At 44.0% G+C, this 21,991-nt stretch overlaps 1 protein-coding gene across 1 annotated transcript in view; it reads left to right on the forward strand.

Moving 5' to 3' along the window:
* TRANK1 (tetratricopeptide repeat and ankyrin repeat containing 1) overlaps nt 1-21,991 on the forward strand; it is a 77,903-nt gene that overhangs the window by 53,689 nt on the left and 2,223 nt on the right. Inside the window, exons 15-22 of the mRNA XM_008583968.1 lie at nt 2,726-2,872; nt 3,643-3,799; nt 6,973-7,061; nt 11,069-11,172; nt 11,281-11,413; nt 15,866-16,011; nt 16,875-19,924; nt 20,800-20,898. Of these exons, the coding sequence (XP_008582190.1) occupies nt 2,726-2,872; nt 3,643-3,799; nt 6,973-7,061; nt 11,069-11,172; nt 11,281-11,413; nt 15,866-16,011; nt 16,875-19,924; nt 20,800-20,898 (3,925 nt within the window). The remainder of the gene's footprint in view (nt 1-2,725; nt 2,873-3,642; nt 3,800-6,972; nt 7,062-11,068; nt 11,173-11,280; nt 11,414-15,865; nt 16,012-16,874; nt 19,925-20,799; nt 20,899-21,991) is intronic.

Here is a 21,991-nt window from a genome sequence, read left to right on the forward strand (position 1 = left end):
ACTCGTGGTTACCTTTGTTTGTGAAAGAAAAATCCAGTTGTTCTGTCTCATTTTGATCCTGGAAATGACAAAGATTTGAGTGTCTTGACCCTAGGCCCCCACCACTGGCTCAATGAATTGCACGAAATTAAAACCATCCCAAACTGAATTTTTTGGTAACATCTGCTTCATCCTATGTATACAATAAGACTTCTAAAAAAAATTGTTGCTTCCCAGTGTTGGTGTAATCATGCATTCCCTGGTACAAAGTACACCCTGAGTTTATCATTTACAACCTCCAGACCAAAAGCAAATGAGAGGAAATGCTTTAATAAAAGGAAAGACAGATCACATATGTCCCCAGCCTTACGTGGTCTGGCTACTTGTGTGGGGTTTCTTTCGAGGTGACTGGTTGAAGGCTGCTGCACAGTAATTGCTATTTGACATGGGAAACTGGAGAGCTTCTCCCTCCTTCCATGGCCTCTTCTTCTACCCCCTCTTTATGTTCCAGGCAGGTACTCTTTTTGCAGCACCTGTTACCTGGGCATGGGTGTAGGTACAGGTGAGGAGGATGCAAGGGAGTCCTTGTTGCCCTGGTTTGTGATTCTTCTCTCTAGAGGATTTGTCGTTACCTGTTCAACCACATGGGCACCAGGGCTATCTTCTGAGATGGGGAAGGAACCAAGGGATGGTTCCATCAAACCCTTCTCTTGCAGGATTTGCCTCATCTTTGTGGGAGGGGTGGTCATTCTCCTAGTCAACCCCAAACTGTCCTCTTTGGAGACTTGGAAAGGTGACTGCCATTTACATTCTGCTCAGTGAGAAGTCCTTTCTTTACACTCATGTGTGAATGAGACAGGAGGGACTTTGTAAACAACTTTTATGGGTTGTCTAACTGACTTAGAGAATAGGCCCCTCAAAGGTAGGCTTGCTAGTAGAATCCAAGCCTTTTCCTTCACAGTTATGGGTTCCAAGAGAAGAATCTGAAAGACTTTAAATGCTGCTTCTTTTATTGCCACAAGTGTTGCAGGCCTGTATCCTTGCTGTAAATGTACGTACTCCTTAAAGGCTCTATCTTGAAAGTAAAACATGGTTGATTCATGAAAACAGGTCAGTCCTATGCCATCTGAGCAGCTTTTGCTTCTCTTCCAGCAGTTTTAAAATACATTGTGCTTCCCCAGCCCTTTCAAGGTCAGCCAGTCTGCAGCTCACGCTGCTTGCCAGGAGAATCCTCTCAAATGTCAAGTACTTGTATCTTTTCCCTGCTTTCCTTGGCAAATAATTTTGTCATCAAAATAGCTTCACAAAGAAGATAGTCATAAATTTGTCTTAAATTTTTTTAAACCTTCTAACTATTTAAATAATTAATAATTTCATGATTAACATCTCTTTTCAGAACATGGCGATTAATTCCATAATTGATTAGCAACATAATCATTCCTATTTAATAGACAGCGTTTAAGGCATTTAACCTGATTTACATAGTTTAAGTTATGGGGTAATTTAAAGCAGGTAGTGAACTGTATCCATGTCATCTTTTCAGCATCCTTGAAAAGTTACATGGATGGCAAATAGTACCATCTTATAAGAAAAGTAAAGGCAAGGAGGGTTATTAATTAGCTACTCTCACAAGGCACAGTAAAGTATGAAATCTGAAATTTCTTAGGAGTTTTGGATTCTATATACTGTATGTAATCTGGGCACTTCAGTTTTACTGGAGTCTGCAAACCACAGCCTGCTGGCCAGGTCCAGCTCACTGCCTGTTGTTGTACAACCTGTGAATTAAGATTGGTTTTTACATTTTTAAATGGTTAGGGGAAAAACCCAAAGGAGAATAAATTCTGTGTCACGTGAAAATTATATGAAATTCAGTTTAGTGTCCACAATAAAGTTTTATTGCAACATAGCACATTCATTTATTTATATGGTGACTGAGGCTGGTTTAGCACTACAACAGCAAAGTTGAGTAGTTACAAGAGAGAGCAAGTGACTTGCAAAGCCAGAAACATTTATTATCTGACCCTTTAGAGAAAAAAATGTGCCAACCCCTGGTCTATAAAGTCACCTTGGTTTTGGGGCTTAGATAATAGAAAAAAATGGGTAAAATACCAACTGCTTATCAAGTGTTGTACCAGACACTTGATTCTGATTATCTCCTTTTATTTTCTCAACAATCTTGGATAGTTCTGTTATCCCCATTTTACAAAGCAGGAGAATAAACAATATGTCCAAGGTTACATAGTTAATGAGCAGAAGAATTGAGATATTAATTTGTTCTGTCTGATCTCAGAGTCTACCTTTCACAGTGTACCCCACAGTACCTACATTTTCTTCCATGCTTGGTTGAACAATTTAGTTAGAAAATTCTGCCACACATGTCTTAACTGCTGACCCTAAGTGGCATCTCTTGTTATGAGAAGGGGTGAGGATTTCTCTGTCCATACTGTTTGTTGAAAGAGAATAACATCCTGGGTCCTGAGCTTTCCTCCTGGAAGTAGGCACATATGCCTGGCTTCTCAGTTGTCTTGGCCAAGTGTCTGGGGAATTTTCATGGTAGTTTCCCTGATTCCTGCCTGTGCAACCTTAGCCCCCTCCCATCCATTCTAAGGCCACAGGACAGACCCCTTCTCACAGCTAGGGTTGAAGACCTGGCCCCTGGTGGGACTCAATTCCCCATGAAGCTCAGGGAGGCTGTATGTACAGTTCAAAAGCATATTCTGTTGGTCTTTAATTTGTCATCGCTTAGGCTTATAAAGAATGGAAGATCATCTCTTCATTCACACCTTCATCATCTGACTCCAGAGAGGATACCTGGCCATTGGTTGAAGTGCCCCTGGAGAAGCCAAGCTCTTCTCAGGGTCGGTCTCTCATGGTGAATCCAGAAATGTACAAGGTGAATTTCTGCCATGTGTCCGCACACTTATTTGACGTGGAACCAGTGGACATGGAAGGCCTGGAAGAGAAGATGAGATGAAAAATGGAGTTTTGCACTTGACTGGTCCTCTTGTACATCAACAAATGGGTGTGGGAGATGGGAAAGGGAGGGGCAGGTACCTCATTGTTGGCAAACTCCCTTTTTCCCAGCAGAGAGCTGGGCTTGATGGGTGGGACACTGTTTGAAAGTGGAAGGGGGAGGCTTGTCCCTTCTATTCATCTCTGGAACTCAGCTCTGTTCAGAAATTTTGGTGCAGTCAAAGGGTAGGTCTTGAGTAATTTAGTACTAATGATAGTTGTAATGGAAGTGTATGACTGGTTTATCTAAAAATAAATCACAGCAATTGTGTGACATATAACCATTGGGATAAACTGAATGAAAGGTACACAGGACCTATCTGTACAATCTTTGTAACTTCTGGTGAATCTAGAATTATTTCAAAATTAAAACTTAAAAAAAAATTATAGCAGATTTAAGGGTCATCCTATAGTAATGGTGAGCTCACTTACCTCTTTAGGTGAGAAAGGGGTGGAGTTTCTCATAGTCTCACTAGAGCCACGCTTGTCCGTGCTGTGGCCACACTGAGCTCCTGGTGTTCTGCTCACGGCTGTGGTAGACTTCTCTAAAATCTGTTTATTTTTTAAAAATCAGAATAAGCCCATTGAAGTGTGTCATATTGTAGCTATAGACAAAAAGCTCATCATCTTTGCCCTCAATCTTATCTTTAGCTTCTCAATGGAGAGCTGAAGCAGCTGTACACTGCCATCACACGGGCTCGGGTCAACCTCTGGATCTTTGATGAAAACCGAGAGAAACGGGCTCCTGCTTTCAAATATTTCATTAGAGGAGATTTTGTCCAAGTGGTGAAGACAGATGAAAACAAAGGTAAAATCTCATTAAAATATTCTCACTGTTGGAGGAAGCATGTTTTTCTCAACTGTTTTTATGGTCAGGTATAAAGGGTAGAGTTTTTGAAAGCACTTTCCTTTCCAAATCTGAGAAATGAAAGTACGTATTCATTTGCGAAGGTGTATGGGAAAGTGGAGTTATAGTGGGATTGGGAGGGTTAACTCCTTCAGGGGAGATCTTTTATTTGTCCTTTAAAAGTGAGGGTCATGGACAAGGATTAGAGGAAATAGGCCCTCTTGTGAGAATACAAATTGCTATGAGCTTTTGGACAGCTGATTGGAATATCTGTCAAAATAAAGATTGCACATACCTTTTGACCCAGCAGTTCCACTTCTAGGAATCTACCTGAGATATTCTTGTTCAGAATTTCAAAGATACTTGTGCAAAGATGCTCATCACAGCCCTGTTTATATTACAAGAAACTAAAAACATCTACCAGTGGGAGAAAGGTTAAATGCATTTCTTTCAGTGGAATATTATTCAGCCATTAAAAAGAGTAACATGGACTGCTATATACTGATATGGGAAGATGTTCAAGATGTATTAGATTTTAAAAAGGCAAAATTTAAAGCAGTATGGATAGAATGATCCAATTTGTAAATAACTATATTATGCAAATATAAAAACTGTACATGTATATCAATATATATTAAAATGGAATGTTTATGCATGTGTATGTCTGTATGTGTGTATATACAAACACCTACCTAAGTGTCTTTAACTACTAAGCCTAATTCAGTTTCTGAGTGAGTATATCAAAAATTAGGTTTGTGAGAGTTCAGATAGTGAGGGTCAATGGGGTTGTCTGAATCTATTTGGTTCCTGAATTTCATAAACATGTACCAGAAGTTCAGATAGTAAGGGATCCATCAGAAAATTTATCTGTATCTATTCAGTTCCTGATTATGGTAACAGAGGTTTAAATAGCAAAAGTTTGGAGGGAGAACATGCATATATATACATGTATACACCTATCATTTCTGATACAAAAGCGTTTATAGACCTCTGGTTCTAGGACTGGTGGGCATGGGGTTTTTCAGAGAATGTGGAGACCTTTTACTTTTCACCTTTATGCCCTTCTGTGCTGTTTGTAGGGTTTAATAAACCCAAACCATTATCATGTATTATTTTTACAATTTACAAAGACTAGCTAATTAAAAAATGAAGTGAACATCTCCTGATAGGATAACTGAGAAGAGAAGTAATTAGCCTTTCGCGAAGGAGAAAATTGTTGTCTTTCTTGAGGGTTAGTTATTGAGATGGCTCCTCTAGGCCGTGGTTAATTTCTCTAAGGGTAGGGGAAGGAGCAGGGCTTGGCTGCTATAGAGAGGTTTGCTGGTTTCCTGAGCATTTCCCAGCCTGTTTTATGGAGGCTGTTTCTGGTTATTGCTGATGTCTTGGTTGGGGACCAGGATTAGATGTTCTATTCCTAGGACCTGACTATTGTGGTGTGTGATGGGAAAAATCAAAGGCTTGGAGTTAAAAAACCTGGCTTCTCATGAAAACTCTCCAAGTGTGTAGCCACATGACCTTGTTCAGGTCCCGCTTTCTCTCCCTGGGCCTTTACTTCCTCAACTAAAAGGAACACAAGTGGGTGATTGTTTTCAGTCTTTCCCACATACCCCTCTTATTCCTCTTTTATTCCCAAAATATGTTCTGGCACCCAGTATAAAAGACCACCAAGATAGACAATTTTTAAAATTTAAAAATTCTAAGTGAAAAAGGATTATAATTTATTTTGTGTCTTGGTGGCATTAGGAATGCAAGAAAAAGTGCAGTCTTAATGATGAGTTATAAGTTGCACATGGTAAAGTCTTTCAGAGCACAATCTGTTTCCGCTGTGCAAGGGAACTTGGGATGGGTGCAGTGACTGTGCAATTTGGGTTTCCTTAACATGGTACCTGCAGGGTTCACTGGCCCTGTTCAGAGATTATATATGTTTTTGCTGTGGGAATAAAATGTCACCAGGGCACTAACAGTGCACATGGAGTCAGAGCAAGATGCTGCAATGTCATCACGGCACAGTGCTACAGGGCACTAGCAGAGGAAGAGCTGGGAGGTGTCAAACTGTGAGGCTTAGTATCTGTTTTTTCACCTTCTGAACAAATCTGGTATGTCTGCCTTGTTCCCCCAGTTGATATCCATTGGCCTGGGCATCTCTGTCTTTTCAGCTCTGATTTGGCCATCAGCAGTATCATGGTATTCGCTGCCTTTCATGTGCTTCGTGAAGCTGTGGCTCAGAACCTGCAGGGATTATTGCCCATTGCTGGTGATGCTCTGGAGGTTGCAGTATGGGAGGGCTGATACAGACACCAGCAGGCTGTTGAGGACAACAGAAGGGACAATAGCAGGTGGCTGCAATAGTCTGTGTCCACCAATGGGAATGTGTCACATTGCTCACTGTTTGAGGACAAATTCTGCACATTAGGAAATACTGTAAAATCCTTTCACCTTGATCCTTGTTGAAGCTCTGCCTTGGGAGCTTCCTTAGGGCCACTTGGCTTTGGATTTTCAAGGAGGAGTTAGTAATCGCTATCTGTTTTCTGGTTCATAGCCATAGAAAAGGTAAGTAGATCAAAATTCAAAAACCAAACCAAATCCTTTCTTACCTCCACCTCTTCCTTCAATACCCACATCAACCTTGCTTCGTAAGCTAAAACATATCTTAAGTGAATACTAGAAAGGCAACTCATGTGTATTAGTCTGCTGTGGCTGCCACAACAAAATATCACAGACTGGATGGCTTAAGAAACAAATGTATTTTCTCACAGTTCTGGAGGTTAGAAGTCCGAGATCAAGATATTGGCAGGTTTGGTTTCTCCTGAGACCTCTCCTTGGCTTGCAGATGGCTCTGTAGCTGTGTCTTCACATGGTCATTCCTTTATGCTCACTTGCCTCTGGTGTCTCTCTGTGTGTCCAAATTTCCTCTCCTTATAAGGACACCGGTGAGATTGGTTTAGCGCCCACCCTCAGGGCCCCATTTTAACTTACTTCTTTAAAGGCCGTATCTCCAAATATGGTTACATTCCAATGTACTGGAGGTTAGGACTTCAACAAATAAATTTTGGGAGGACACAATTCAGCCCATAACAACAGGCTTAGATGAATGAATGCCCAGAGAAGTAACCTGCTTTTCTTTTTCATTTTAGACTTTGATGATAGCATGTTTGTTAAGACCTCAACTCCTGAGGAGTGGATTGCACAAGGAGAATACTACGCCAAGCACCAGTGCTGGAAGGTAATGGGATGGACTGGGAGTCAAGGGATGAGGGGTCTTTGTGATCTATGGCCTCTTTAGGCCTCACAGGCAGATTTCCCACCATCACATTTGTCACCAGAAAAGGTTGAGGGTAATGGTGCTTGTGCCACTTCTTCTGCAACACTAAGTCATCCCAAAATGAGGAGAGCTCCCTGTCCTGCTCCTTCCCCAGTCAATGTAGGTATGACAATGCTTCATTCTGGACAAGTGCCAGCATGTGCAGATAGGTATATGAAGGGTCATGGCCTTCACCCCAACACAGAATTTGTCTATTTATTTTTTTCACTCCTGCACTCTACGCTTACAAGCTTTTGCTGTCATCATACTGCATCTTAACACAGTAACAGATTGGTCTCTGGTTTGTTTTATCAAATTGATCAGACATAGACTTCACTGCCAGTCTGAGTCTGGTGAGTGTAGGTTAAGCTTTATCACTTGACTACACTGACTGATTTGCAGCTACAAGCCATCTTAGTGAGCCTGAGCAGTCTTCCTGGAGATGTTATCTCTGGAGTAGACCTCTTGAAATGTTGAAACCAGATTAAAGGGCCCCATTGCTTTCCCCACAGGCAGTATCCCCACACATCACAAGGTCTCTGGTGGGGCACCATGACCATGGCATGTGTGCCCTCCATGAGGTAGTAGTCATAATGTCTTCACCTGCAAGTCCCAAACACCCTACTAAAAGAGTGTTTTTGTTTTGTTTTGTTTTTAGTCCAATTGCAAGAAGTCTGGTCTTAGGATTCTGCAGCTCAACAATATCACCATGGCTCCAGTCTCATTCCATCTCTTAATTGTATCATCTGCAGCCTGTTAGAGATCTTCCCCTTCATGGTTGCATAATGGCTACTGCAGCAGCTCCTAGCACCACACTTCCCTCAGCAGCATCCCAAGCAGGAGTGAAGGGCAGGCACTTTCTCTCATGGATCTGTTTTTTGTCATGAGGTCCCCAGTGGACTTCCTCTTAAATCTCATTTGTCAGTACTAGCTCACAAGCCCCCTCATAGCTGCAAGGGAGTCTGGAGAGCAATCCTGTCTGGCAATTTTAGCCCTTTATGGGAGGCAAGTTCTGCCATCAGACAAGAAAGAGAGGAGAGAGTGCTGGGTGTAACTAACAAACAGTGTCTGCCTCCACAGGCATGACCACACAAAAATGCACATTTCTTTAAGATTTGACTTCCCAGGGTAACCGGAGAGCCTGTGTGTGCAGCTGCATGTGATGCTTCTGAAAAGAACTGGAGCTCAGTTTTGGACAGATCACTTTCTTCTTTTTTTCTTCGCCTTTCCATCACTTTTTGGACGTATCACTTTCTTCTCTTTCTATGTTTCAGTGTTCATATTAGGAGGGTCCAGCTCTTCAAACCTTACAGTAAACGTGTCTGCAGTTTCTCTTGTCACTTCTGAACAAATGTTTTGAGACAGTGATTTCTCTGGAGAGCTTGTGCTCCTGCTCTAATTACCCTTCTTCTCATTGGAATTGCATGGAGTGGGCCTGAATGAAAGTCATGGGAAGCGATGAGTGCAGTGAAACCACAAGTCAGAACTTAACTGAAGCCACAGTGTGAGGTGTCTGTGCTCTGACGTGCCTGGAGAAGGAATGCCCAGAGCTTCCCAGTTCTTTTCTGAGTTCTGTCTACTGTGGCAGGGAAAATGGTTTAGGTCTACAGCTCACATCTGTGGTTTATCATTACCTGTTGCTGCTTAACAAACAACTTCAAAACTTAGTAGCTTTAAATAAGTCATTTATGTAGCTCACAGTTCTGTGGGTTGGCAATGCTGAGTTCAGCTGAGTAGTTCTTCTGGTCTTAGCTGGGCAACTCACGTGTCTGCATTCAGTTGCTAGTCAGCTAGGCAAGTTTGCTTCTGGGGGTTGGCTGGCTCTTGGCTTAGGTGATGGGGTGACTGGGGTTCCTGGATCATGTGTCCTTCACCCTCCAGCAGGCTAGTCTGGGCTTGTTCACATGATGCCTGAGCAAGGTTCAAAGAGAGTGAACAGAAGCACACAGGGGCCCTGAGGCCTGGCTTAGGAACTGGCCTAGGGTCACTTCTGCTATATCCTGTTGGCCAAAGCAAGTTGCAGCCCAGATTGAAGGGAGGGGAAATAGGCAGCACTCTTGATGGGACAAACTGGAAAGTTACACTGTAAACGGGTGTGGATAGATACAAAGAGGAGTGAAGGACTGTGGCCACCCTTAGCAGTCTATTGTATGGGGTAAGAAAAACAGACTTTGTACTATTGTAGGTTTGGTATGTCTGGAGAGTATTTTCATAAATATGTGACATTTAGCTACAGAAGTTGACAGAGCCCCAAAATTTATTATATAATAAAGTCCTTGTCAAAATTGGAAAGAAATACTAATCATTTGGCTGTTGTAAAATCAAGAATTCTTTTTTGGCAGGGTTGGGTGTGGGTGATAGGGAGGGAAGGGAGGTATAATATGGGCAGCAGGTATGGGTATGAAATTGGAAAACTATATAAAATCTTGCCTTTTATTCCCTTTAGAACACTGTTGATGTTACCCATGTGTGTTGCCCATGGCTTTCCAATTATTTATCCCTTTAAAAATACCTTTTGAATGTTTGAATCTAAAATCTTTTTAGGGGAGCCAACACAGATGAGAATGTTATAAAAAGCCTCCTCCTCGCCAGACATTATTTTGACCCTGCTAAAGGACTTCAAGACTCAGGTGGTTTAATGACTTTTTGGCTGCATGTCAATGAATGTTTCGGAACCACCATACAAGATTCATTCATTCAACAAATACCTGCTGAGCTATGGGCCAAGCATTATGTTTAGATCCCAGGGACATGATGGTGAGCAAAACAGGCACATAGATGAGTGCACAGTTCCAGCTGTTGCAGGTGTCACAGATGAGAGACCAGCTGCTCCCAGAACCAACTGTCCTGGATAGGGAGGCCAGAGAAGCCTTCTTTGAGCAAGGGAGGCTTGAGCTGAGACCTATAGAATGATTGACCTGTAGAACTAACCAGGCAGAGAAAGGATGGAAGAGCATTTCAGTTAGAAGGAACAGTGTGTGCAAAGGCCCTGAGGTGGGAAGGAGAGTGGCATAGGTAACGGGAAAGGAAGGAGGCCCATAGGGGAAGGATGGAGCAAAGAGTATGAGGGGGACATTGGCCATCAGTCCACTTGATCAACAGGTGCCACGTAGTTCCTCCCTTGCCCGCACTGAGACCTAATATCTGCATGCTGGCAGAATGTGAACTTTCTGCCTTTGCAGCCTGTGCTTTGAGACATGGTGTCAGCATTCCTGTTTTAGAAAAGCAGCTTTCAGCTGGCAAGGATTGGGGTTCAGGCTGACTCCCCTGTGACACTTGTCTGCCCACCTTATAGTCAGAAGGTTGGGTGACACAGATCTGCATGCCCCAAGGATCTGGATGTGTTGTGACACCATCTCTGTCCCTATTTCTATCCCCAGTACGTGTACTGTGGCTGTTCTACCAGCACTGCAATGTAGCCGTTGTAGTTACCAACTTTGTCAAAGCCCAGGAAAACCACTGGATGACTTTGGGCCAATTGTTCCATGGCTCTGACCTGAGGTTGCTACTATGAGGAGTCTTCAAAAAGTTCATGGAAAGATTCATAAATCCTTTAACTCCATTTTTCCACGAACTTTTTGAAGTACCCTCATATATAAAATGAGAAGGATGACACTTGCATGTGGCTGTTGGAAGATTAAACAAGAGTTTTATGGTTGCTTGTAAAAATGCATATTGTGTACCTTTTCCATGGCTTCTGGGCACTTCCAAGAACCTTTGAGTGTGAAGTGTTAGCTGGTATTATTGGGCTTTATCCTCTGAGGCTACTTTCTTTAGCAGACCTGCACCTTTCTGCTGCTCCCTCTCAGATTGGGCTGGGGCAAGACTCAACGCTTTGTCAGTTCAAACATATAATGCATGCTTTAACTCTTGTTCTGTATGTCACCTCCACTACTTTGCTGGGAATCAAAACCTTTTGCCTATTCCAGGTTGCAGCCAAGTGTTACCAAAAGGGAGGTGCCTTTGAAAAGGAGAAATTGGCCCTGGCCCACAACACTGCTCTGAACATGAAATCCAAGAAAGTCAGCCCCAAGTAAGTCTCAGGATCACTTCAGGTTTTCTCTGATGAGAGCAGCAGGTTAAATATATTGATGTTAGGTCTACATTCCATGGAAATACTGTTTTGTTTCAATTCCCACAGGGAAAAGCAGTTGGAGTATTTGGAACTGGCTAAGACCTATTTGGAGTGCAATGAGCCAAAGCTGTCCCTTAAGTGTCTGAGCTACGCCAAGGAGTTCCAGCTCTCTGCCCAGCTATGTGAGAGGCTGGGCAAGGTATGGCCCCCAGCCCACGGCTGCTCCTGGGAGAACTGGGCTTCAGTTGAGCAGACTGTGGAGCAGGCCCCTCAACCTCTGCTTTTGGCAGGAAGGGGCTCCAATCCTTCAAAGAGGAAGTGGCTATCCTGTTGACTAGAAGGATAGCCTTTCTTTTTCTACTTGCTCAAGTTTCTAGAAGGTTCTGAAGACTGTGTGGGTGTGTGTACCTCCATGTCTGTGTTAATGTTCAAGGCCTGATATCAACTACATTTGGTTTGCACCAAATGTTCAAACCAAAGGGCAGATAGGTTTTAGAATATTACTTCATTCTCTTTCTCTGTGTTCATAGTGTGGAATTGGCTTGAGTGAGTGGCCGGGCATTTACATGGATGTTTTCCTATGTTCCCAGTAATTACTCTAGATCTGCACTATCCAATCCAGCAGCCACATGTGGCTTTTTAATTTAAATTTTAAATTAATTAAAATGTAATAAAATTAAAAATTCACATTCTCAGTCTCACTAGCTACATTGCAAGTGCTCATTGTTATAGAACATTTCCATCCTTGCAGAAAGCTCTTTGGGACATAGCTGCTAGTCTAGAGCGCAGTTACTCACAGTGGTCAGCAGGCTGGCCACAGACTGTTATTTGTCCACAGCAAGAGTATCATAGAAGATGAAAATAAGCAGTTGGAAACTTTTATAGCCATTCAGCATTGCTGTGACATCCAAGTGGTGACCATTTTCTTAGTGATTCATTTTTAATGTATCAGTTGTAATGGACTGGAAATATAAAACAATCTGGCTCTTCACTACAGGGAGTTGGAGAAGCCATGCTTGAGAGTGTCTGGCTCTAGGCTGTTGCATTTCTTCCTATGTCAGGTTTTATGGCCCTCTAGTAGGAAGGCGGGTTTCCAGATCCTCAGAGCACCCTGTGCATTGGGAGGGGTGGGAGTAGGACCTAGCAGGAAGTTTGAAGTGTGACCTCAAGATAGTCTCAAAGAGGATAAGGCTCTCCTGATGCTACCTACCTTACTGCATGCTTATTATGGGATGTGACTTGTAGGATGTGGGAGATGGGTATGGAATAGGGATACTGGAGAAGATGTTTCAGTGTGGGTGGAAGTTTGGGTCCTAGATTCCAGGAACTAGAACAGTTTTTAACCTCTCCAAGTTCCTTAGCCCCTGCCCTCCAATTTTCAGTGCCACCACTTGGACCCTGATCAGTGACTACAGGCGACAGGGATAAGTCTGTTGCTTTCCCCTTTTTGCCTACCAGTGCCTGCCATGACTGAGCCAGAGACCCCTTGTCCTCTTACCCACCCTGTCCCCCTAGGCCACCAAGCTATGTCTCAGAAAGTGGGGTGGAGGGAGACCAGGAATCCCTTCTAAGTGTAGCCCGTGCTCCCTCCTCCAGGACTTTAGCACCTTCAAAATGTGGAGGCCATCCTGCTCCTGGAAGCACAGTGTTCCTTCTTTCCTTCCACTTCCACAGACTTGGCCCCTAGATGCAGCTTCATTTACCTTCTCTCACCAGTATATCCTGGCAGCTCTAAACCCTAGGTAGGAGAGTCTGGTTTCTTTCCTCACTCAGGCCCCTCCCTAAAAGGGTGTTCAGCCCTTAGGCAGCGTCAGACTTCTTGTGGTCATATCACCTAAATTGACAGGCAAAGTTCAAGCTGAGCAGCTTGGCAGCAACCTTCGCCTGAATCCTCAGGGCAAATCACCTGCTTGTTCCCAGCCCCCAATGTGTGCTACTCCTAGGAAGAAATGCTAGTGCAGGTGCTGTGGGTGTATAAGATTTCCTTTCAGGGATTCCCGCAGCTTGCCTGCTTTCCACCTCTCTCTGGAGAGCAGCTTGGTTTCCCTGGAAACCTCTCTAGGCCATTGCTCTGGATGGCAGGTGGGGCGTCCTCTCAGAGCAGAGGAGGCCAGAGTGGGGAGCTGCTGCTTAGAGCCACGCCTCTCCTCTCTCCCTTGAATTGGGCACATAATGGCACCTAATGGGACCTTAACTCACACACAGGGATTTTTCTTCTGAGTAATCATCACTGTCAAAGAGAGGAAAAGAGACAGGGTGGTTAGATGTAGCGGGTATGGGGTTTTATGATGTAGCTGAGATTGGTCTAGGAGCTCCCTGATCTGTGAGGTCTCTGGACATGGAAGCAACTTGCACCTGAATCTTGTTTTTATTTTAGCACTTCGTGTAGTTTGTCTCATTAAGTATCACCCAGCTAAGATTTTTTTTAGAGGGCCTGGCACATATATTTTGTCTCACTTTGATTTTTTTTCTCTTTGGACCTTGGGTGCAGCAAGTAGAGTTATGAAATTAAATATTCCACAAACAGGTAGACCCCTTTTCTGTGCCAGGCACTGTGGGTGCTGGATGACCAGCAGGTAACAGAGCAGAGGCCTCCACCTTTGCAGATCTTCCCGTTCTAGTGTGAGAGAGAGAAAACTAAGTGAGCAGGTAGTATATAAGATGTCAGTGGCGAAGGGCTAAGAAGAGTCAAGCATGGGAAGGGGAAAGAGGGTGTCAGGGGTTGCTGTTTTAGACAGAGGGGTCAGAGAGCTGACTTTTGAGCATAAATTATGAGAACAACAGCTGTATGGCATCACAGGCCAAGAACCTCACAGGCAAAAACCCCCAAGTCAGAGCATTTTGGTGAGTTTGGAAAACAGCCAGGAAGCCGGCTTGGTGAGAGCACAGTGAGGAGGGCAGACAGAGTATGGTGTGAAGGAGAGGGTGGCAGGAACAGACCAGGTAGGGCCTGGCAGTCATGGTGAGGACTGACTGTGTACAGCATGTTGGGGATCCAGTGGAAGGTTTTCATTAGAGGAGTGACATGAAGCTAATTATATGGATGCTCTGTTGAGAGGTCTATAAGGCAGCAAGAGCAGGAGAAGAAACGCCAGTTAGGAGAGTCTAGCAGCGGCTTAGGCTGAGAAGATGGGGCTTGTTCTGCCACACTGGTGGTAAGTATGGTGGAATGGGGTCATACCTGGGAGTTGACAGGATTAGCTGATGGGCTGGATGGGAAGTGTGGGAAGAAGAGGAGTTGAATACACTCTTCTACTCATGACAAACCCACCCCCATTGCATTTTATTTTAATCATCCTCTTCCTCTTCACAGCCAGTCTCCATTCCCATTCTCTTCTCATTGTCAGCCATTCTAATACATTTAATGTGTCTTCAAATGCATGCATTATTGAATAATAAATAGTGGTGTCTTCTATACATATATAACTTCAGCTTATCTAAATGGCATCTTGTTCTGTTTTTTCCTTTTTCCACCCGCTGCTATGGTGTTAAAATCTGGCCATGTTTCTGACCACTGGTGTTTTTACAGAGTGGGCATTCTCTGCATTGATTTACCCACTTCCCTAGTGATGAATGTCCAGGTTGCTGCTAACTTTGGCTGCCACACACAGCACATCTCCTTAAATTCCTGTGCCAGACATTCTGCAAGATGTATTGCTAGGAGTAGGTTTGCTGGCCCCAGGGATATGCATAGACTTCATTTCAGTATAAGTACGTCCACTTTGCTTTCTAAAATGGTCATACCATTTTGTGCATGATGTTTCCATGTTCCCCACATTTTCAGCAGATTCGGATTTTCTAATTTTTGCAAACCACATCTCACTGTGGTTTTAATTTGCATTCCTTTGATTATTAGTGAGGTTGATCATTTTCATTTATTTGTTAGTCATTCAGGTTTCCCCCACTGCAAACTGTCAGTTTATATCCCTTGCCTAGTTTTCTGTTGTGTTTCCAGGAAAGTCTTTTTCTTATGGTTGCAGGAATCTTTTTTATATTCCAGAAACCCCCACCCCCACCCCTGCAGTCCAGTCCAGTAGTCAGTAGCCACTTGTGGCTATTTAAATTTAAATTAATTAAAATAAAGTAAAACAATTAAATTTCCTGGTTGTACTACCTACATTTCAAGGGCTCAATATTCTGATGTGGCTAGTGGCTAGCAGATTGGATAGCACAGATATAGAACATTTCCACCTTTACAGAAATTTCTGTTGGACAGTGCAGACGTAGATGTTAATATTTGGTTCCTATTAACTTTATTTCATGTGTCCTTTGTTGAACAGTTTGGTGTAATCAAATCCACCAGTTTTTCTCCTGAAGTTTGTATGTTTTGGGTTTTGTCGAGGCCTTTATTTACTGCAAGGTCACAGAGATATTTTCATGCATTTCCTTCAATAGTTTCCACATTTAGATCTTTCATCCACCTGGAGCTTACCTTAGTGTATGATGTGAGGTTGGGATTTAACTTTATTTTTCTCCCTATAAAGAATGAGTTTTCTTAATATTATCTACATTTTAGTGTTTTTAACTGGATTCTAACAAATAACAGATATGTGACTATCTTGTTTTTTATTCATGGTATTAGTTTATTTTTAAGATTAAAAGGTTATGTTGTGCATACTCTAAATAAAAGTAAAATTCTACTCTGTCCTAGATAAGAGATGCTGCCTATTTCTATAAACGAAGCCAGTGCTACAAGGATGCTTTCAGATGCTTTGAGCAGATTCAGGAGTTTGATCTAGCTCTCAAAATGTACTGCCAAGAGGAGCTTTTTGAAGAAGCTGCTATTGCAGTGGAAAAGTAGGTGGTTTTATTCTCTCCTATCTCCCTTCCTTCCTCCCTCTCTCTGTGGGGACAGCTTGCCCTTGGTGGTGTTATCATGCTGCTTCTGAGGTGGTTTGACCATGTGCCCTCCTTCCACTTAAGTAGTGGCCTGGGTGCTGGGAGCTCCTTGAGAGCAGGACTCTGTTTTCCATTCCATTCCAGAGCTTTATAAGCTCTGACACAGTGTCATGAACAGAGGGGGTTGAAGAAGATAAAGGGTGTGTCATGAGTATGTATATAACAGTATATACTGACTTTGATCAGCAAGATAAAGGGGAGTCCTTCAGAGCTTCATTAATCTCACACAAATCCAACCACATACAAATGAGAAGGGTCACAAGCTGGATAATAAGGGGAAGACTAATGTAATTGCTGATGTGTATACAACCCATTTCATCCTTTATCGTTAATCACATAATCAAACTGAACAGGGTTTTATACCTGAAATGCTTTTAAGAAAGCTGAAGGGATTTTTTTCAAGGATAATTTTGACTATGCATAAATTTTGCCCTATAGATTGACTTTCAAACTTAACTCCCATTTGTTTGAGTTGCAACTCTACTATATTTCATCAATTAAGCACACTAATACCTGATATTTTTGAAAAAGAATGTATTATGATTTTACTGATAACAGGGTAAAATGAAACATTTATAAAAAGTTCAAATGCTTGATAAATTTAGGTCCTATTTTGCAATATCTACATGTGAGAATTTTATTCAAGTTGCTCTGTGCTATATTTTAGAGGGAATTTTGTGTGTGTGTGGCTGGCTAGTATGGAGGAAATTTGTATTGACTGGGTGATAATAAGTTGGCATTTGCAACCTTTGTCTTTGCAGATATGAAGAAATGCTAAAGACCAAGACCCTTCCCATTTCTAAGCTCTCCTATTCTGCCAGTCAGTTTTACTTGGAAGCCGCAGCAAAGTACCTGAGTGCAAATAAGATCAAAGAAATGATGGCTGTCCTCTCAAAGCTAGACATAGAAGACCAGCTGGTGTTCCTGAAGTCTCGGAAATGCATAGCAGAAGCTGCAGACCTGCTGAACAGGGAAGGTCGACGAGAAGAGGCTGCCCTGTTGATGAAGCAACACGGCTGCCTCCTGGAGGCTGCCAGGCTCACTGCCGACAAGGACTTCCAGGCCTCATGTCTGCTCGGGGCTGCCCGCCTCAACGTGGCCAGGGATTCCGACATAGAACATACCAAGGCCATTCTGAGAGAAGCACTTGATCTCTGCTATCAAACCAGCCAGTTGCCTGGCATTGCCGAGGCCCACTTCCTGCAGGGGGTAATCCTGAGAGACTTTCAGAAGCTCAAGGATGCCTTCCTCAAGTTTGACACACTCAACCACTCAGCTGGAGTGGTGGAAGCGCTCTATGAAGCAGCCAGCCAGTGTGAGGCTGAGCCTGAGAAGGTTCTGGCCTTGGCTCCAGGGGGCTTGGAAGTCCTCCTCAATCTTGTCCGGGCCCTCAAAAGAGTGACTAACAATGCTGAGAAAGAAATGGTCAAGTCTTGCTTTGAGTTTTTTGGGATTTCCCAGGTGGATGCCAAGTATTGCCAGATAGCTCAGAATGACCCTGGACCCATATTAAGAATAATTGTTGACTTGGATTTGAACTTGAGAGAAAAGAAAACAAAAGACCATTTCTTGGTAATGACCGACCAGGTGAAATTAGCCCTAAACAAACACCTTCTGAATAGGCTGTGTCAGATCACACAAAGCCTGTTTGGGAAGACCTACCCAGGGGTCTGCATGAGATTTATTGTAGGCTTAAAATGTGATGATGAAAACTGTGAAGACTTTCACAGGCCTCTGCGGCGTTGTGAGGCCAAGTGTTTGGTTCAGTCGAAAATGCACCTGGTGGCAATCAACGGATTGCTTTTGGAAGCCAAAAAAGTATTCCCTAAAATCTTAGCTGAAGAACTTGAAGAAATTGATTATATTTTATCGACAGATATGTACGGTCTTTGCAAATCCTTTCTGAATGTCCTCTTCCCTAAGCATTTCCATCAGAGAGTGTTGTCAGAAAACCCCATGGCATGCAAAGAAATTCTCAAACCAAATTACAAATCCTTCCGATTCTACAGGTTTGCTTTGAAAGAGTACATCCACTTTCTGTTTCAAAATGAAAGGGCACGCACCCGCCGGGAATCCACAGACCTGTGGCTGAGTGCCATGCAGGCTTTTCTTCTCTCCTCCAACTACCCGGAGGAGTTTGAAAAGCTGCTCCACCAGGAGGAAGACAACTACAACAGGGAACTCAAAGCTCTAGAGTCTGAAAAAGAGGAAAGGGGCAGTGGGAGAGGCAGCAAGATGAAAGGAATAGAAGGGAAATTTGGTATGCTGGTGCCCAACAAAGATGATGAGAGTATGGAAAAGACCCACCTGTGCTTCATCCGGCTGCTAGAGAATTGCATTGACCAGTTCTATGTGTACAGGAACCCAGAAGACTACAAGAGGCTCTTTTTCCGTTTCATGAATGTCCTTGTCAAGAGGTGCAAAGAACCGCTCATCCCCAGCATTGGAAGCACAGTGGCCCTGCTGGAGTTCCAGTTTGTCCACTGCGGGGTGGTGCTGGCCCGCCTCTGGAAGAACGCCATCCTGTGCCTCCCCAAGAGCTACATTGCTCTCTTGCACTACTGGGAGTTCCTGTTCAGCAGGAAGGACAAGGAGCTTGGGGATGTGTTCTCCATCATTCAAGAATACAAACCGAAAGACGTGACAAGAGCTATTCAGGATTTCCGGTTCCACCTCTCCTACCTTGTCAAGGTGCTATGTGGCTATGAGAATGTGAACTTCAATGTCCTGCTTGATGCCTTCAGTGAAATAGATTATGTGGTCTCAGGTGAGGCTGAGAGGACACTGGTGCTGTGCCTGGTGATGCTAGTGAATGCCAAGGAAGTCCTGCAGCCATACTGCAAGCCTCTTCTCTACCGCCACTTCCAGGAGCTCGAGACCAGGCTGCAGCTCATGAGCATGGACTCCCCCAACCAGGTTCCCGAGAGGCTCCTGAAGGTGGTGAGGCGGGTGTTGATGGCAGCCAACGTGAAGTCCGTGGCTGAGGCGCTACAGGACCTGCTCTTTGAGCGGGATGAAGAGTACCTGATGGACTGCCACTGGCGATGGGACAGTGTGCACACCAAGGGGTCTGTGGTCCGTGGCCTCTATCATGAGGAGGTCAAACTAAACCGCTTGATCTGTGTGGACCCTGTGGACCACTTTGCTGAACCTGAGTGTGAGTTTGGTCAGGAAGAGACAGATGAGCTGGCATTAGAAGAACGAGACCACCTCCTGGCCGCCATTCTTTCCCAAAAGCAGCGGAAGGCTTCTATCCAGCGGAAGCTGAGGAGAGCATGCCTGGTGGTGTCTCTGTGCATCAGCTGGAGGAGAAGAGTGAGCACGCAGGTGGAGCACCTCAGGGAGGAGGCCCGAGAACCTGGGGCTGGAAACTTCAAAAAGGCTGATGTGGACAGGACCCAGTGCGACCTGTGTGGAGTGAAGTTCACCCGCAGCCCTGAGAGCTATTTCAGCCCCAGCAAAACATTTGAGGGAGCTGCTTCAGAGGCTGTGGTCCTTTTCAGGGCTGAGCTGGAAGGGAAGGAGTGCCTGGAGAGGAACAGCGAATCTTATGAGCAGCACATCTGCCTAGACAGCCACCAGAGGCAGCAAGTGGCCTATCAGAAATACTCGGAATTTTTCCATGAGAAGGTGGACCCAGCCATTGACGAAGGAAAGCTGGTGGTGCAGGACATCGAGCAGAGCATGTGGATCCGTAGTCACCTAGGCTCTGAAGAGCACAGCCACATGCTGCAGAGGAAAGTCCAGGAGCACATCAAGAGAGTTTTGGATATGGTGGAGGACCTCTACAGGCGGAAGGCCTGGGCTGGCGGTAAGGGCCCGCTGAGATGGGGGCCTAGATATTGTTAGACCCAGGCTTTGCGAACGCTTCTCAAAGTTTAGTCTTTTGTAGTGACGTCTGGCTTGGGGATGATGGAGTGTTGGCATTAGCAGATATACATTTGAGGAATGTGTATTCTCAAATTACAGAAAAACCACATTATTTGGACCACACCTTCCCCAATCAAAAATTTGTGTTTATCTTTGGCGGGGATGGTTTCTCTGGCCACCACAAATGAGAAAATGGTTTGCTGACTAATTCTAAAGAGAAGATAGAGAATGTTTAAAATCTTGAGAAAACTTGTGAAGGTTCTCCATATTCATTCATTCAGTGATCATTTCTTGAGTACCTGCTATGTGCCAGACCCTTGACTAAGATCTGGAAGTATATAGCTGATCTATTTCTTTTAGGAGGCTCCTTAAGTCATACGCAGTGTGAATCTTTAAATAATAAGAATTCTTATGTGGTCTTTGAATCAGATTTTCCCCAGCTTCCTTATTAGTTATTTCTTAGCAACACTGAATGGAAGTTATGTATAAAATTAGTGAAATTACATATTTAAAAACATTCTATAATCCAGACACTTTCTCCAGTTTAAGGTTTAATAACATTTTGAACACAAGCTTCCTTGAAAGGTTTACTGTTGGCAGTCTCTACAGGCACACGGTATTGGTGTCAAGCTGGTATTTAATTGTAGTCTATGTTTGTGACAGCAGAAGTTGGCTTTGGGTCCTTACCCTTGTAAGGAGGGATCTCTGCAGAGTAAGCACAAGTGAAGACTAGTTCTTGGAGGTGCAGCTTTGGCTCTAGTACTAGGTGTGCTAGTCCCTGAAGCTGCCTCTTCACTCACCCTGTTCTTTCTGTAGCAGAGGCAGCGATGACTCGGCTGGTCAACATTCTGATCCTGTCGGTCAGGGATGCACGGGAGTGGTTGATGAAAACAGAGCTCCGCTTAAAGGAGGAAGGTAAGAAGTCCTTTACTCCAGGGACGGGTAATGCTTTCAGTCCTGTGGTTCTTGATACTGCTGGCTCCCTGGTGAATCTGAAGGGTGGTTTCCCAGTAATGTCAATAGTGGCCTGTCACTGGAGCATCACCTCCAGTGAGTTAAATTATGAGTGACACAGCATATGAGTTTCCCATCTGATGGTAAGCGCCTTTATTCTGGGCTCTCGTTAGTCACTAAAAACCTGTTTTGCTGCTCATGAACTGTTACAAAGGTGACATTCAGTCCTTGCTCATACTCAATACAGTGGCTGCTAAGGATAGACAAAATATTACAAAACCATCCCCTGATAAATATGTTTGCCTGTGTCAATCATTCATCTAAATTGATGGATATTTATTGAGTGTCTAGTATGTATCAGTGCTATTCTGGGCCTAGAGATACCCCTGTGAACAAAACAAGCAAAATCATTGGCGAAACTTGCATGCGTCTTCCTACAGAGGGTTAAAGCTTGTGTGGATGGAGTGAGTCAGGTTTCTTTGCTGGCAGTCAAAATTGTCTTGCCAAGTTTTATGTGATCTGGAATGTCTTCCCTCTTGCCCATTCCAACTGCTGCCCACTCCCAGCCAGACCACATTTCTCCTCCTCTAAGTACTTCGCCAACCCCAGAGTCCTCCTATTCTACATGCTGCTGGAAAAGCCAGACCACACAGCTGGGGAAAACTTGAAGAGACTTGGCACAAATGTCTGTGCCAATAAAAAAATCTTTAGCTTATAGTTCCTTCTAGGAATTACGATTTTTTGATTGTTTCAAAAGGAAGATAATTGATATTCCAACTCAGGCATTTGGTTGAGTTTAGGTTTTGCTTGATTTCTTTGTCACTTAAAGGGCCTCTGATGCCAGAGGAACTAGCCTACAAAAGAATTTAATTCTGGGCCGGCCCGGTGGCGCACTGGATAGTGCGCCGCTTGGGAAGTGCGGCGGCGCTCCCGCCTGAGGGTTCGGATCCCACGTACAGACCGGTTCCCGCTCACTGGCTGAGCGAGGCACGGGAGCAACACCGAGGGTTGCGATCCCGTTGCCGGTCCCCGGTCCGGTACGGGGGCAACACTG

Source organism: Galeopterus variegatus, unplaced genomic scaffold (genome assembly GCF_000696425.1).
Source record: "Galeopterus variegatus unplaced genomic scaffold, G_variegatus-3.0.2 Scaffold3106, whole genome shotgun sequence".
Classification (NCBI taxonomy): domain Eukaryota; kingdom Metazoa; phylum Chordata; class Mammalia; order Dermoptera; family Cynocephalidae; genus Galeopterus; species Galeopterus variegatus.